The 16588-nt window shown below is 40.6% G+C and overlaps 1 protein-coding gene across 2 annotated transcripts in view; it reads left to right on the forward strand.

The window, feature by feature from the left end:
• The window catches only part of RNF130 (ring finger protein 130), a 151217-nt gene that overhangs the window by 18849 nt on the left and 115780 nt on the right, over positions 1-16588 (forward strand). For both annotated transcript variants that reach the window (XM_017863957.1, XM_017863958.1), the window contains exon 2: positions 9573-9767. In XM_017863957.1, the coding sequence (XP_017719446.1) occupies positions 9573-9767 (195 nt within the window). The remainder of the gene's footprint in view (positions 1-9572; positions 9768-16588) is intronic.

Below are 16588 nucleotides of genomic sequence, written 5' to 3' on the forward strand. Positions count from 1 at the left end.
AAAAAAAAAAAAAAAAAAAAAAAAAAAAAAAAAGACTGTGTTTGCTTTTTTACAATCTCTGCACTCATTTTCAGTGTCATGTAGCCGCACTTGTTGCAGTTCTCAGGTTATTCTCCGTGGTAGAGAAAGCAAAACAAAAGAGTCTTGAGAAATGTTTCCATCCGTCATTTCTTTGGCCCTGGGCAGTAGACCTATTTCTTTTCAACTTTTCTTGCTCTGAATATACTTTAAAATAAATAAATAAAATTTTGTGAGAAGCAGCTTTGCTTGTTCCTGTCATTACTGGCAACCTTCAACTTTCTGGGCTTTTTAAAGAAAAGTTGTGTAAGCCTGTAGCATCATCTTGTGTTTGCCTTTTCAGATTTTGTTGAGTCCTCCTCAAAGCTTAATTTGTCTTGTGTGTTCTTGCTGCTTTCTTTGTGTAACGTGTCATTTTCTTTCTAATCAAGATGATTTGTTACTCAGCTTTGTTTGCCCAGGATTTTGTAAACTCTGAAATGATACGTTGCTTTCTTCCACGTGACTTGTCACTTCTGTTCGGGGCCTGCGTTGGGCTCGGGCAGCTGTTCACGGGGTCATACCTGGCCACTGTCCTGTGGGAGGCGAAGTGAATGGAAGCTGAGGGGTGAGATCTCTTCCCGCAGCTCTGTAGGTGGTTGGAATACCTGTCGGTGCCGTATCCTGTCTGCCAGTTTTGTGATCTGTTAAAAACTTTTATCTTTACTCCATTTGGCCAGTTGATCTCGGCATACTCTTGCATCGAAGTCTTATTTTCCTTGCTGCCTCTCAGAGGTGTTCTTGAGTGCTTCTGTTAACTTGGGATTCCTTGAAGGACATACGTCATCTTGACATAAAATACTTTTTTTCCCTCTGAAAAATAGTAGCTTTCCATCATTATAGGCCAATCTTGAGACCTGCCTCAACAAGTCTCACTGATTATTTTCTATATTTAAAGTAAACGTTAAGATTTTTTCTTATTACTCATATTTATTGGTTTATGGATGTCTCAGATTATGAACACTTTAAACCTCATTTTCTCATGCGAGTAATCTCTTTCAGTCTTTTTTTTTTTTTCTATAATCCTCCATAGGGACTGATTTTATGATTTCCCTCATGTTCCCTTCCTCCCGCCCTCCTCACCAATTTAGCTTAAAGTCCTTTGGTCGCTGGTTAGTCAACCTCCGGACAGATGGCTTCTTCCCTGTTAGTGTGAGCTGCATGACTCCTGACCTGTCATTACATTTTAAATTATGGTCCACATAGCCCAGTCTTTGTCATTACTGTCATTGCGTCAGAGTCATTAGTACTGGAAATACTAGAAGAAAGAAGTGAGGAGACAAAACAGGCTTGCTCCCACATTCTTTTCTGCCCAAGAGTTAATAATGCCTTCAGGCGCTGCTCTGGATCAAGGGTGGTGTCCTTGTGTCCCTGTGTGTGCAGTAGCAGTGGGAAGTTGAGTCTCCATATGGCCACTTGGCTTCCAACAGGAATTTTAGTCCTTTGTGTAGTTAACATTAGAAGCAGGATTCAGTGGTGGGCCTAATCCTTTATCAGTATTTTGCAGTATTTGCAATAACTGTAATGTGGTTGCCGCTGGTTACAGAATTACAGATGGTTTGTTATCTATGTTTATAAATAAAGAAAATGCTAGCTTTCAGTTAGATTTTAGCAGAAATAAAGATGATTTCCCCTCATCCAAATGTCGCTCACTCCTGAATTCTGTCCCCAGAGCCTTGTCAAGAACACTTGCTCTAGCTGCTGCTCTTCAAATGGGCTTCCTCTCCCAAAAGCTTGCATTTCCCTCGAGCGAGGGAAGGAGGCAGAGGGCTGGAACCTTAGCTGCCTCCCTGTGTCAAAGCACTTGGAAACCAAAGAAGCTTTCTTCTTAGGTTTTGGCCTTTTTGGTGGGTTTGAATAGCCAAGTATGGATTCTGATGAATTGAGAGCCACTCTATAAGGGTCACGTTGGGGTTTGAAGTAAGCTGTTAATTGCCTGCCAGCCTCTGCTTATTTAAAACAGAAAACAGAAACCTTATGTAATTCAGGCGTCTGCCATCACTTCTATGCAGCCACATGCTTTAAGTGACACCTGTTTGAGCCCCAGAAGGGGGTGTGGGGCACAGAGGGATAAATGACCTAGGGTGAGCTGCACAGAAGTAAAGAGCTTAAATTACATACCTGGAGGGTTGGCTTTTTCTGTCTCCCACTGGATATGAACAGGGAGCTGTGTGACTCCAGTTGCTGCTGGCAGTCATCTTATAGTAAAGAGGGGACTCTTAGGATGAAACCGAAGCTACGGATGACAAAGGGAAGAGATGAAAAGGAACCAGATCGTGGAGACACTGCCGAGGTGCTGAATTCTTCAACCCAAAATATGGCCCTGTTCTGAAACAGGATAAATTCCCTCTTCCCCGCATTTTTGAGATAGCATCTCTGTCTCTCTGCTTCCCAGGGTGGAGTGCAGTGGTGCCATCACAGCTCACTGCAGCTTTCAACTCCAGGGCTCAAGTGATTCTCCCACCTCAGCCTCCCAAAGTGCTGGGATTACAGGCATGAGCCACCGCACCTGGCCTCATTGTTTTTAATCAATCAAAGTCATTGATTTTTGTTACATGGAACACTGGTTCTTCCTATGTGAGTCAAGCAGAAATTGCCTAGATTCGGAGGTTAATCCTGTAGCCTTTGATATAATATAATCCTATCACCTAGAAGCAGGGCAGAGCAACCAGGAAACAGATAAATTAGATAGAGTGATTTGCCATAAACTGGACTACAAACAAAGACTCCCTTCCACACCCCTTCCATGTAAACCAGTTGAAACCTTGAAGAACTCCTTTTAACTCATCAAGTCAAGGCCAGAGTTTTTGTTTGGAATGGAAGGGAAAGAATTCCCTTGTGTGTATGTAATTTTCCACTTTCCTCTCCCGATTCTTAGCATACTGTCGACTTGATTTAGCTGTGTCTATTAGAAACTGGGTTCATATAAGTAAAAATGAAAAATGATTTCTTGAAAGAGGGCTGCTCAGCATGAGATGTTAGTAAACATCGTTGTTCCAATAAAAATTTAAAAAGTGTGCTGTTGACATGGTGAAAACAAGCCCTGGAGAGTCCTGGGCCCACATCAGGGGAGGCAGAATACTCAGGACCATCAATATTGAAGGTTCGAGTGGAGGAAGAAGAGGCAGTAAAGACCCAAAGGATGACTGTGGTAGTGGAGGAGGAAAGCCTGGAGGAAGTGGGACCTGGGAGTGGAGAGAGGAGAGTGCTCGGCTGGGGCAGGCCAGTTTGGAGGACAAAGAGTGGCCTGAGAGTTATTTTATTTTATTTATTTATTTTTTGAGACCGTCTCACTCTGTCGCCCAGGCTGGAGTGCAGTGGTGCAATCTTGGCTTACTGCAACCTCTGCCGCCCAGGTTCAAGTAATTCTCCTGCCTCAGCCTTCCAAGTAGCTGTGATTACAGGCCCACACACCATGCCAGGCTAAATTTTGTATTTTTAATGGAGACGGGGTTTCACCATGTTTGTCAGGCTGATCTTGAACTCCCGACCTCAGGTGATCTACCTGCCTTGGCCTCCCAAAGTGCTGGGATTACAGGCGTCAGCCACCGCACTCGGCCAGAAGAAAACATTTTCAATAAGACTAAACACCCAATGAAGCTGAGTAATAAAAAGAAATGTTAGGTTTAAGTGAAGGTGTAGAAACAGTAAGATAATAAGTTATATCCATGGAAGTGGAAGAGAATGAAAGCTCGACCCAAGTCCAGTAGCTGCCATTAAAAATAAAATTAAGAAATTGATAACAGAAATGATGAATTGTATTTTTTTCTTTGAAACATAAAATCAGAATTTGACAGAAGGAAAATAAGGAAAGATAGGTTAGAAGCAGGAAATTTAAAGAATAAAGAAGTTATGGCCGGGCGCGGTGGCTCAAGCCTGTAATCCCAGCACTTTGGGAGGCCGAGACGGGCGGATCACGAGGTCAGGAGATCGAGACCATCCTGGCTAATACGGTGAAACCCCGTCTCTACTTAAAAAAAAAAATACAAAAAACTAGTCGGGCGATGAGGCGGGCGCCTGTAGTCCCAGCTACTCGGGAGGCTGAGGCAGGAGAATGGTGTAAACCCGGGAGGCGGAGCTTGCAGTGAGCTGAGATCCGGCCACTGCACTCCAGCCTGGGTGGCAGAGCAAGACTCTGTCTCAAAAAAAAAAAAAAAAAAAGAATAAAGAAGTTATAATCTAATTCAGGAGCAGGAAAGCAACCAGACCATAGCTGACAATGGGGAAATCTAAATCCCGGGTAACTAATTAGTCTCATTTTTATTTTTACCTCTTTTGTAGGAAGCAACTGATAGAACATTACCGTAGGTCAGGATATTACCACATGAAACAGCTCTTTGCCACAAACTTTTTTTAAATGTCAGTTTTGGCTTAATTTCCCTGTCATTTTTCCCCTTTTCCTTCATCAAGCGTGTTAAACATCTATGTGCCAGACATGTTCACAGGAGACGCTAGACCTCACATTCCGGAAGGAAAGCCTCAGAAGTAAACAGCCAGTTACTAATACAGTTGATAAATGCCAAGATGGATGTAACCTGAGGGTGCCATGGCAACTTGAAAAAAGCACCCAACTCAGTCTTAGGAGGCTGGGAAGGCGTTCTGGAGAAGATGTTTTGACAGAATCCTGAGGCTCAGAAGGTGGTGGGCAAGAGTGGTGGGACTGGCGTTTCAGGAGGATAAAGCGACACACACAGGCTCTGAGAGGGAGAGGCACATCTTTGCCACTGTGCTGTGCGGCCACCTGTTTTGACCATCACTGCAGAAAAATACTGTCCTAGGCTCTCACTTCTGCCCCTGCAGCAGACTGACAATTTCAGGGGTAGGAAGGAAACCATTAGCCTACACCATAGCATGGTGAGTGCTTCTTATGTGGCATGTTTACATTTCTAAGAAATGAGATTTTACTAAATCAAATGAATCAAAGTGGAGGAGAGTTTCAGACTGGTGGAATGTGGAAGAGATGTTTCATTCCTACAGCCCTTTAAATATTTACATGTTATTCCTACCTGAATATTCTTCCCCTTCTCTCATTACAAATGGGATATTTTCCGAACTTGATCTTCTTGAATTTGTATAGTGTTCTAGGTTCTGTTACATATCGTCTTACTTAGTTTTACAAGAGTTCAAGAGAAGAGTTTAGTCTTTGTTCTGTGTTTTTATGCTGGCAACTTATGTACCCGCCTCCTTCCTGCCTGGGCAAGTTTCAGGGGTTCCATGTGAGCTCCAGCTCACACTGAATCTTGACCATCGTCCTGCCCTCCTCCCTCCTTCAGTCTCTAAACACATTTCGTGTTGGCACCCTCTAATGTCAGCTTCTGTGCTGGTGCCAATTATGATGCCTCAGTAAATGTGGACACCCGCCTTTTTTTTTTTTTTTTTGGAAACAGAGTCCAGCGCTATCACCCAGGCTGGAGTGCAGTGGCACAATCTTGGCTCACTGCAACCTCTGCCTCCCGGGTTCAAGCGATTCTCCTGCCTCAACCTCCCAAGTAGCTGGGATTACAGGCGCACGCCACCATGCCTGGCTAATTTTATATTTTAGTAGAGATGGGGTTTCACTGTGTTGGCCAGGCTGGTCTTGAACTCCTGACCCCATGATCCGCTCACCTTGGCCTCCCAAAGTACTGGGATTACAGGCGTGAGCCACTGTGCCCGGCCATGTGGAGGTGCTTTAAGAGTCAAGAGCAAGGCATTTGCCCCATTTTCTCTCTCTTTGGTACTTAGCATGTTGCTAAGCATAGAAGTTACTATTCATTTAGGTGAAAAGCCCATAATTGTTTGGTTCCTGTCAAGAGGTAAATAAGTCTCATTACTTTTAATATTTTTGGACTCAGCAGGAAAAGCCCTAGAGGAAAAAAAATTTAAGTTCTATAGTAAAATATTTTGTATTATCTTGAAATTTTATCAAAACCTCTAATAAGTTTTTCCTGGCTATATAATTAATAAATGCAAATAATTCAGAGATAGTATCCTCTTGTAAAATGTGGCAGGTAAGAAAAATAGAAGTACAGTAATTCTGAATTGGAACAGAATTGCTATTGACAAATTTTAAAGGCTCATAGTTATATAGATATTTTACACCATAGTATGTCTTCACTTAATAAATTTCTCAAGTGTAAACAACTGGTATTAAATTTTGGAGTAATACTACTTAATCATAGTCATCAGTCTTCTTGGAAAGTTGTTATAGAGTTGTTGTTTTCATTATTTATAGTTTCTTAATTACAGGAGGGAATAACTGGGTAGAATGAGTATACTACAGTATTAAGTTCCTGTTTATGAAAACCTCTTACTTTCTTCTGAATAATAAATACCACTTTTTTGAACAGAAACCTCCTATCTTATTCTTGCTTATTTTGTATTGTACTACCAATATAAATGTTTTCAGAGACCTTTTATGGATGATGATTAAATGAATTTTGGGAAACAGGAAGTTTATTTTGCTTATACAGGCCATTGTTGGATTTTTTGATCATGCAGTTGTTCATAGAATGTGGTCTCAGTGGGCAGGATTCCTTTAGGAGAGTTTTAAAGTCCTCCTGCAGTATGTTTGATAACTTTTGCTCTGTGGTTGCACCCCTTGCTGTGTCTTTTCATGCTTAGAAGAGTATGAATATTACTGAACTGCTGTCTTCTGAGTGGACTGTGACACTGTCAAAAGGAAAGGTAAAGAAGATGAGGCTTGGGATCTGTGAGTAGTGGTTACTAAGAGCGGAGGAGTGTGGGGTGCTGCTGAGCTTGGGGAAGCCCACATATTTCGGCACGGAAACTCCCAAGGGCACCAGACTGGATCACCAAGACAACATAGGATGAATGTCAGTGAAACAAACAGAAGGAAAGAGGTTTTTTTTAAGCATTCAAGAATGAAGGAATTATTACTGTTTTTAGAGATAGAGTCTTGTTCTGTCACCCAGGCTGGAGTGCAGCGTCATGATCATAGTTCACTGTAATCTTGAACTCCTGGGCTCAAGCGATCCTCCCATCTCAGCCTCCTGAGTGGCTGGAACTACCATGCCTGGCTAATTTTTTTTATTTTTTATTTTGTGTAGGGATGAAGGTCTTACTATGTGCCCAGGCTAGTTTTGAACTGCTGGCCTTGAGTGATCTTCCCACCTTGGCCTCCCAAAGTGTTGGGATTACAAGCGTGAGCCACCACGCCTGGCCAGAAAGAATTATTGTTGGCTTTTTCACATGTAAAACTCTGTGAGATAATATCTCAATCTTTATAAGTAAGTAAAAATTAAAGATGGGAGAATTTCAGTAACCTGTGATGGTTACACAGCTAGTAAGCAGTTGATCTAGAACTTGGAGCACAGGTCTTGCTGATTCCACAACTATGTTGTTTTCTCTTTACTACATTGTACATGTATGCGAGACCACAGGGAAGAAGAGATTAGTCACAGACAGATGATTAAATATTACACAGAAGGCAAGGAAACACGTCACTTTAGATATTCTTGATTTTGCGTTTTCTTCCAGGGTTTGTGCAGCAGTATGTTTTAAAAAATAACAAACAAAACACCTAAAACCAGTTCTTGGGTTATTCCCTGTCTGGATACAGTATTAGACATTTTTCTAAGACAGGAGATTATCGTAACAGGTCGCCGAGCTGCTTTTATTTTAAACAGCATAATTATCGAAACAGGGAAAGTAAACAATCTGTTTCAGGATTTTAAAGTTTTACAGTACATCGACTGTGTCTTTCAATTGTTCCTAAAGTTGTGATATAGGCTTCTATCCCCCTATTTAATTTGGTTGAGGAAGGGTTAAAGTTTCAGAGTACAGAAACCTTTTAAGGAACAGGGTAGGTAATGTTTGTAATCAATATCAATCATGAAAAATTGTGAAAACATTCATCTTCCATTTCATGTAATGGGAGACCTCTGGTAGCAAATATGCTCTTGTTGCAGTCTCTCACCACAATTAATTATAAGAAAATCTGGAGAAAGATATTTAAGTGGGAATGATAGATGTAATAGTTCTCTGCAGTTAGTGACATCTTTACATTTTACAATTTAAGTAGTATAAGCATTTAGTTTCTTTTGCTAAGCTTGTGCTTCTAGGTGTGTGGAAAGCCAACATTTTCCCTCTGGCGTCATCTCTTTACTACAATTAATGCTTAATGTTTTTATGATTTTTTTTGAGACAGGGTCTTATTCTGTCACCCAGGCTGGAGTTCAGTGGTGCGATCATGGCTCAAGCAATCTTCCCCACTCAGCTTCCCCAGTAGCTGTTAATTCAGATGTGTCCCACCACACCTAGCTGATTTTTTGTATTTTTTGTTTCACTTTGTTGCCCAGGCTGGTCTCAAACTCCTGGGCTCAAGCGATCTACCTGCCTCAGCCTCCCAAAGTGCTGGGATTAACATGCGTGAGCCACCACATCTTGCCATGTTTTTATGATTTATTTACTTCTGATGTCACCCTTTTAGATCTATGTGCTGTGTTCCCTTTCCTCGCTTCCTTCCCGGCACACAGAGGACCGACAGGGCTGACTCAGGGCACAGGGCTGGCACCCTACGCCACTGTGTACCAGCAGTCTTCAGACTACCTTTGGTGACTTCTCTCCCCTCCTGGACTACCCTTTTGTCTCATTTGAACCTGTTAGAAATGTGAAAGTGGGAGTGGGAAGAGCAGCCGGGGGCTTCTTAAGATTTGCAGAGGATGTCAGAACCATGATGGCCATATGTGCAGAGTGAAAAATTGAGGAGCTTACTCTGACAGATTTAAATGTACTTATGAGTATTTTAAATAAACTGTCCCAACAAATCCAGAACAGTGGCCATGTAATTTGTAGTACCAACATTCTTAGTGTCTTCTTGTAACCTGTTAAACAGATGGATACAGTAAGTGTATCTTGATAGAGAGTTGTGGGGTGACTTTTGCTAATATAAATTAGAGGAATAATACATTTATTCTACTTAGATGTTATTTTAACTACTTCAGCTTTCAAATATAAGCCAAAACCAAACTTGTAAATTTTCCTTAGACATTGATGAAGAACTTTGCTCAAACATGGTTGAATTTCAACAGGATCGCTTAGTAACTGAACCAAGAATTACATTGGCTTCCTCATCGGCCCCCAGTCCAGTCTCCTGCTTTCTCACAGCGGGGGTAGTGGTGGTGGGGTGTGTGTGGAGAGGGCTAGCACCTGAACACGAATGAGTAAAAGTCGGGGTTACATCAGTCACCTGGGTTTCTCATCTGTGTTGGCCTTTTCTTCCTCCTCCCTTTACCACCCTGTACTGGATATTATCAGTCTTTTTATTTTTTAACAGTCTGTAAAGTTAAGAAATTTTCATTGTTTTAATGTGCATTATATTACAGTTCATTGGAATGTCTCTCCCTGTAGAGACTGATTCATTGCATTGTTTGCGGATGTGTTCATAGCTCTGCTGGCTACAAGCTGCTTGACGTGCTTTAGCTCTGTGTGGTATTCGGAAAGCAGCTGACGCTTTGATAAAGACTTGGTCAGTTTTATTTATCTTTCATGTGTATATTTCTTTTTCTTTTCAGTTGCTGATCATCTGGGCTGTGATCCACAAACCCGGTTCTTTGTCCCTCCTAATATCAAACAGTGGATTGCCTTGCTACAGAGGGGAAACTGCACATTTAAAGAGAAAATATCACGGGCTGCTTTCCACAATGCAGTTGCTGTAGTCATCTACAATAATAAATCCAAAGAGGAGCCGGTTACCATGACTCACCCAGGTAAACAAAACATGGGGGCTGTTGATGTTTTTCTTCTTAGAAATCATTGCTTTATAGGTAAGCATTCTGCCTCTGCTGAAGCCATGTAATTTCCAACATAATCCTATTAGTATTGCCATTTGTTTGTTGGGATACATGTTTTTTCCCCATCCTTGAATTTCTTCTTTTTCACAAGTAATGATGACAGCAGTCCGTACAACTTGGACTTACTAAATCACTGGCTGTGATTAAATCCTTAGTTGTTTTGCGTTTCTACATTTTGCTTACTAACTTTGACAAATAATGTATTTGATTTGGAATCATTCACCCAGGTTATGTCATGGATTCTCAAGGATTACCTGTCTGGGAAGGATTCTGTTTTCATCAGGATGAATGTTGAAACTGACTTAGTAATTCATATAATTTCAGTAGTAACAATGCTTCTTTATTTCTTCTGGAAGCAGTCAGGGTATTTCTAATTGTTTAATAACAATAGTTGCAGTTTATTGAGCACTAATTATATAAATGCCAGGCGCTGTGTGATGAGTTTTTTAAATATGTTTTTTAGACAGTTCTTACAATAACCATGCGTGATGTAGGTTCTCTCTCATCTTACAGACTAGGAAGGGCCGACAGAAGAGGGCTCACACCCCAGTGTTGTTGATGTTCCGTTAGTTTCACCACTCTGTCTCCTTCAGTTGAAATCTAGATAAAATTTAGTTTTGCATTCATGAGAATTTTAGAGCTTGACTTATTTAAAGAACTAACTTTTCATCATGTAATTTTCACGTAATGACTTTTAGCAAGTTTCTTGCAAAGACTTGCCCACCTTAGCTGAGAGTCACAGGTGCTTCCCTGCACATCTGGATAGAATGGTGCAGGCAGATTTGAACTTCAGTGCCCGCTGACTTGTCTTCCTTTCAAACTCAGCCTTTTAGAAGTAGGATTACTTTGGGAGGCTAAGGTGGGCGGAGCACTTGAGGTCAGGAGTTTGAGACCACCCTGGTCAACGTGCTGAAACCCCTGTCTTTACTAAAAATTAAAAATTAGCTGGGCATGGTGGAGGGCACCTGTAATCCCAGCTGCTGAGGCTGAGACAGGAGAATTGCTTGAGCCTTGGAGGTGGAGGTTGCAGTGAGCCGAGATCACGCCGCGGCACTTCAGCCTGCGTGATAGAGCAAGACTCCATCTCAAAAAAAGAAAGAAAAGAAGATAAGTAAGGTGTATTTTTTCCCATTGCAAAAGTAACACATGCTTGTTGTACAAAAACTGAAACTAAAGAAAAACACAAAGAATAAAATAAAATGTGTGATTTTTCACTCTCCAGAGGTCACTGGGGTCGTGTAACTTTTAATTTATTCAGGGAAACCAAAAGAAAATTAAGGAGCAGTTTAATTTAGCTGGACATCTGTGTGGAAACACGGGACTCAGGAGGATAGTTTCTCTGCTAGGTTTCAGAGCAGGTGCCAGTTTGGTTTCCTCAGTTGTCTCAGAGGGAAGAAAAACTGTTTAAAAATTTGGGCCTAATGTAACTTATCTTCATTCCATGCTGATTTCTTCTTTATTTAAAACACGAAGAAAAATGAATAGGGAGAAATTCAGCTGAGCAAAATGAATTTTTCTTTCTTATTAATGTTGTTTTACTTACACAAAACCACAGAGAAGTAGCTAAAATGAGAGTCTTTTAATAAAAGTATGAGAAGATCTGGGAATTATAAGAGGGAATTGAAATCTTAAAATAAATTTAAATTACTTGTATTTAAAAAGGACGAGAATCCTGTATCAATGCAGCATTTCCCATTGGTGTTCCTTGAAATGTTAGTTTGTTTAGATATGTTCCTAGAGGACTCATGGAGACACAAAGTTTCAGAAAATCCTTGAAACGTAGTCCACATCTAGGGGCTCCTAGTACTTATTAACATTTCTGGGTCTCTGAGAAGTCTTAAAAAACCTGTTTTGGCTGGTCGTGGTGGCTCACACCTATAATCCAAGAACTTTGGGAAATACTAGGTTAATCAAAGTAAAACATAAAACAGGCTTTTTTTTTTTTTTTTTTTTTTTTAATATTTTTTTTTTTGGAGACAAGGTCTAACTTTGTTGCCTAGGATGCAGTGCAGTGGTACGATCACTGCTCCCTGAGCCTGGGGAAGACAAGGTAGGAGGGTTGCTTGAGCCCAGGAGTTCAAGACCAGCCTGGGCAACATAGGGAGACCCCATCTCTACAAAAAATACAAAAATTAGCCAGGTGTGATGGTGCATGCCTGTAGTCCCAGCTACTTGGGTGGCTTAGGTGAGAGGATTTCCTGAATCTGGGGAAGTTGAGACTGCAGTGAGCCATGATCACACCACTGCACTGCATCCTGGCAACAGAGTTAGAACCTGTCTCAAAAACAAACACAAAACTAAACAAAAAGCCTATTTTATTTTGATTAATCTAGTGTTTCCCAAACCTATTTGACCATGTAACTCTTTTTATCACAGACGAGTGTTTAATAGTACCAATTAAAGAAATGCAGGGGTATAGTTTGAGGATATACTCTTAGGAAATGGAAGCTTTGTAAGGCAAACAGTGGAGGTGTACATAAGAGCAATAGGAAATGGCCTTAGGTTGTGATTAGGTTCATAGACAGTTAGAAAAAATAATGTGGGAGGCCGGGCGCGGTGGCTCAAGCCTGTAATCTCAGCACTTTGGGAGGCCCAGACGGGCGGATCACGAGGTCAGGAGATCGAGACCATCCTGGCTAACGTGGTGAAACTCCGTCTCTACTAAAAAAAAAATACGAAAAACTAGCCGGGCGAGGTGGCAGGCGCCTGTAGTCCCAGCTACTCAGGAGGCTGAGGCAGGAGAATGGCGTGGGCCCGGGAGGCGGAGCTTGCAGTGAGCTGAGATGCAGCCACTGCACTCTAGCCTGGGCGACAGAGGAAGACTCTGTCTCAAAAAAAAAAAAAAAAGAAAAAAAATGTGGGAAACTAAACTGGGTAAATTTGTACGACACTTTGGAGAGAAATTTGGCATTGTCCAGTGTAGTTAAAAGAATCTGCACACTGTGATTGGTAATTTCACCCCTAGAGGCACACTCTACTTTTCAAGCTTTAAAACTTTAATGTGCATCTCGGAATCTTGTTAAAATGCAAATTCTGATTCAATAAGTCTGGAATATGGCCCAACAGCCTGTATTATTAACAAGTTTCTAGGTGACACTAACGTTGCTGGTCTACAGATCTTGCTTTGAGAAAGAAGGCGGTAAAGAAAGGAAACTAGATTTTAGTCCCAAATTTTCCACTGACATGCTCTGTGACACAGGCCACGTTGCCTCCCGGGTGGGGGTTGGAGTATAGAGGCCTTCTGTAAGGCCCCTTGTGACTCTCAATCTAGACTCTGTGGAAGGCCATGGATCCCTGTGGTGGACACAACCGCCGTTTCCCCGTCTCTCACATTTCACCTCCAACCACGTGGGAGCCAAGGGGTAGATGCCATATATTTACACAAGCACCGATAGCCTCTCTATCCTTCTTTATACCCTGTTACTCTTGCACTTGTGCATGGACAACGTGTATGAGAGTATTACAGCATTGTAACAGCAGATTATTGAAAACACCTGTGTCTGTCGTAGGAGACTGGGTTAATTGTGGCATGTTGATGCAGCAGTTAACTGTCAGTGAATTAAAGCTACATGTATTACATAAGTCTCCCAAACACAGTAAGTTATAGAAGAATATTTAGAGTGAGATATCATTTGAATAAAATTAAAATGCAAAACATTTTAATTAAGTAATTTAAGAGCATGTATATAGGTATAAACTAAGAAAAACATACATAAGATTAATAAATACAAAATTTAGGATAATGGTTGTCTCTGGAGAGGGAAGAAAGGAAATAGGATCAGAGAGAAGTAAATGTATCTATAATGTTTTATTTATTAAGCTGAGTGTGTGGGTAGACAGATATTTATTATATTCTTTGTAATTTTGCTTATTTGAAATACTTCAAAATAATCATTAGAGAAAAACTTTGTAGAATATTTATAAGGTAGAATTAAAAATAATAGAGAAGTAGGGGTAGCACTCCTGGTAAAGACCAAGTGAAGAGATCAGCAAATCCTCTTCCAAAAAAGCAACTAAAAAACTGGACAGAATTGACAAAACAGCCATTTCAGTGTTTTGAATGTCAATGAAGGGACATCTAAATCTGAGACACATTTATGCTTTGGAAAACTTCTAGACTTCAGGTAAGAGCAATGGAAATTTGTGGTTTAGCAGGGTGCTGCTTCCCAAACTCCCCAAGCTGTGTTGTATGGAGTTTCTGCCAGTGTGGAGCAGGCTGCAAGGACTGGCAGTTTCTGTCTGCAGTGGTGGGTGACACCAGTGTCCAGTGTCACTGTCTGTGGAAGTGACTTCACAGAGGCAGGCTACCACAGGAGAGCCAGTGACTGGCAGTTCCTAGGAAACCAGTCTTATTAAAAAGAAGGAGGAAAAAGAACATAGAACAAGAAGAAACTGAGTGGACACGACGTGGTTGCACATCACAGTGAAAATAGATTTCGTGTGTTTAACCCAGCCTATTACTAAACAAAAGTGAACAAGCAGACAAGGCAACACCACCAACTTTAAGGGGGAAAATATCAGAATCCAGAGTTGCTACAATATATTGTCTAAAATGTTCACTTTTCAACAGTTTATAAGACATGCAAAATATAGAGATGTCTGATTCATATTCAGGAAAACAAAAGTCTATAGAAACTGCCTGTGAGTGTTCCCAGATAGTGGATTTAGCAGAGAAAAACTTCAAAGCAATTAATTTAAATATGTTCAAAGACTAAAGGAAACTGTATTTAAAGAAATAAAGTATGACAATAATGAATGGCAGCAGTGAGACAACAAATAGAGATTCTCAGTAAAGAATATAAAAATTATATAAAAGAGCTGAGCCAGACAGACATTCTGGAATTGGAGAGTACAATTTTGGAAATGGAGAATTCACTAGAGGCCTTCAACAGCAGATTCAAAATAGCAGAGGGAAGAATCCATTGAAGGAAAATGAACAGAGCCTCAGATGCCTATGGGACACTATCAGGCACACCAACATATATCAGAGACCCAGGATATACAAAGCAAAAACTGACAGAATGGGAAGGAAAAACAGACATTTCAACCATTATAGTTGGAGATTTTAATACCCTACTCTTAGTAATTGATAGAATAGCTGGATAGAAAATTAGTAGGCATATAGAAAACTTGACCAACACTATTAACCAACTTGACCTAGCCAACATATGTAGTACATTCTGTGTACTGACTAGAATACACATTGATTTCAAGCACACATGGAACATTCTCTAGGAGAGACCATATGGTTGGCTATAAAACAAGTCTGAATATATTTTCAAAGACTGAAACTGTACAAAGTACATTCTTCAACCACAACTAAAGAAGAAAATCTGGGAAATTCCCAAGTATTTGAAATTAAGCAACACACATCTAAATAACACATGGGTCCAATAAAAATATCAAAAAGAAAATTTAAAAACATTTGGAACCAAATGAAAATGAAAACACATCAGCATTTGTAGAATGCTAGGAAAGCAGTTCTTAGATGAAAGTTAATAGCTTTAAATACCTAGGTCAGTAAACAAAGATCTAGAATCATTAAACTAAGTTTTGCCTTCAGAAACTATAAAAAGAGGAACAAACAAAACCCCAAACCAGTAGAACAAAGGAGTTAATAAAGATTAGAGGAGAAATAAGTGAGACAGAAAAGTCATAGAGAAAGTCAATGAAACCCAAAAGTTGGTTCTTTGGAACTATCAATAAAATTGACAAACCTTTAGATAGACTGACAATAAAAAAGAAGGCAGTTTACCAAAACCACAATTAAAAAAGGACATCACTATTGACTCTACAGAAACTTAAAGGATTATAAACGAATATTGTGAACAACTTTATGGTAACTATAACTATGTCTGGGGTCCCCATGACCATCCACAGGTTCAGTGACTCACTAGGACTCACAGGACTCACCACATAGTCACACTCACAGTGAGTCACTTTTATTAGGTAATGGTGGAAATCCTCCCCAAATCCATGTTCCCAGATGCCACCCAAGGGCCAACATTGTTAGCAGGCCTTTTGAAGGATAGTAGTTCAAACCTGCTATGTTTACTTTTTTCTCTATACTGACAAATTAGACACCTTGAATGAAATGAACAAATTCCTAAAAATATACACATTGTCAAAATTGACTCAAGAAAAAATAGCAAATCTGAGTAGACCTATAATAGGTAAGAAATCTTGGCTGGGCGCAGCGGCTCACGCCTGGAATCCCAGCACCGTGGGAGGCCGAGGCGGGCCAATCACGAGGTCAGGAGATGGAGACCATCCTGGCTAACACGGTGAAATCCCGTCTCTACTAAAAATACAAAAAGTTAGCTGGATGTGGTGGCAGGTGCCTGTAGTCCCAGCTACTCAGGAGGCTAAGGGAGGAGAATGGCGTGAACCCGGGAGGCGGAGCTTGCAGTGAGCCGAGATCGCACCACCACTGTACTCCAGCCTGGGCGACAGAGCAAGACTCTGTCTCCAAAAAAAAAAAAAATTGATTTGGGGATTAAATCTCTTCCCATGATATTCACTGGTGTAGTCTGTCAAATATTTAAAGAAAAAATAATTCTAATCCATCACAAACTTTCAGAAAATAGAGAACATTTCTCAACTTACTCTGTGGAGCTAGTTTTTACCTTCATATCAAAGCCAAACAAAGATATCCATGAAAACTATATACCAATATCCCTTATGAATGTAGGTACAAAAATTCTTTTAAAATTATTAACAAATAGAATCTAGTAACA

Source organism: Rhinopithecus bieti, unplaced genomic scaffold (assembly GCF_001698545.2).
Source record: "Rhinopithecus bieti isolate Rb0 unplaced genomic scaffold, ASM169854v2 scaffold_73501, whole genome shotgun sequence".
In the NCBI taxonomy this organism is placed as follows: Eukaryota; Metazoa; Chordata; class Mammalia; order Primates; family Cercopithecidae; genus Rhinopithecus; species Rhinopithecus bieti.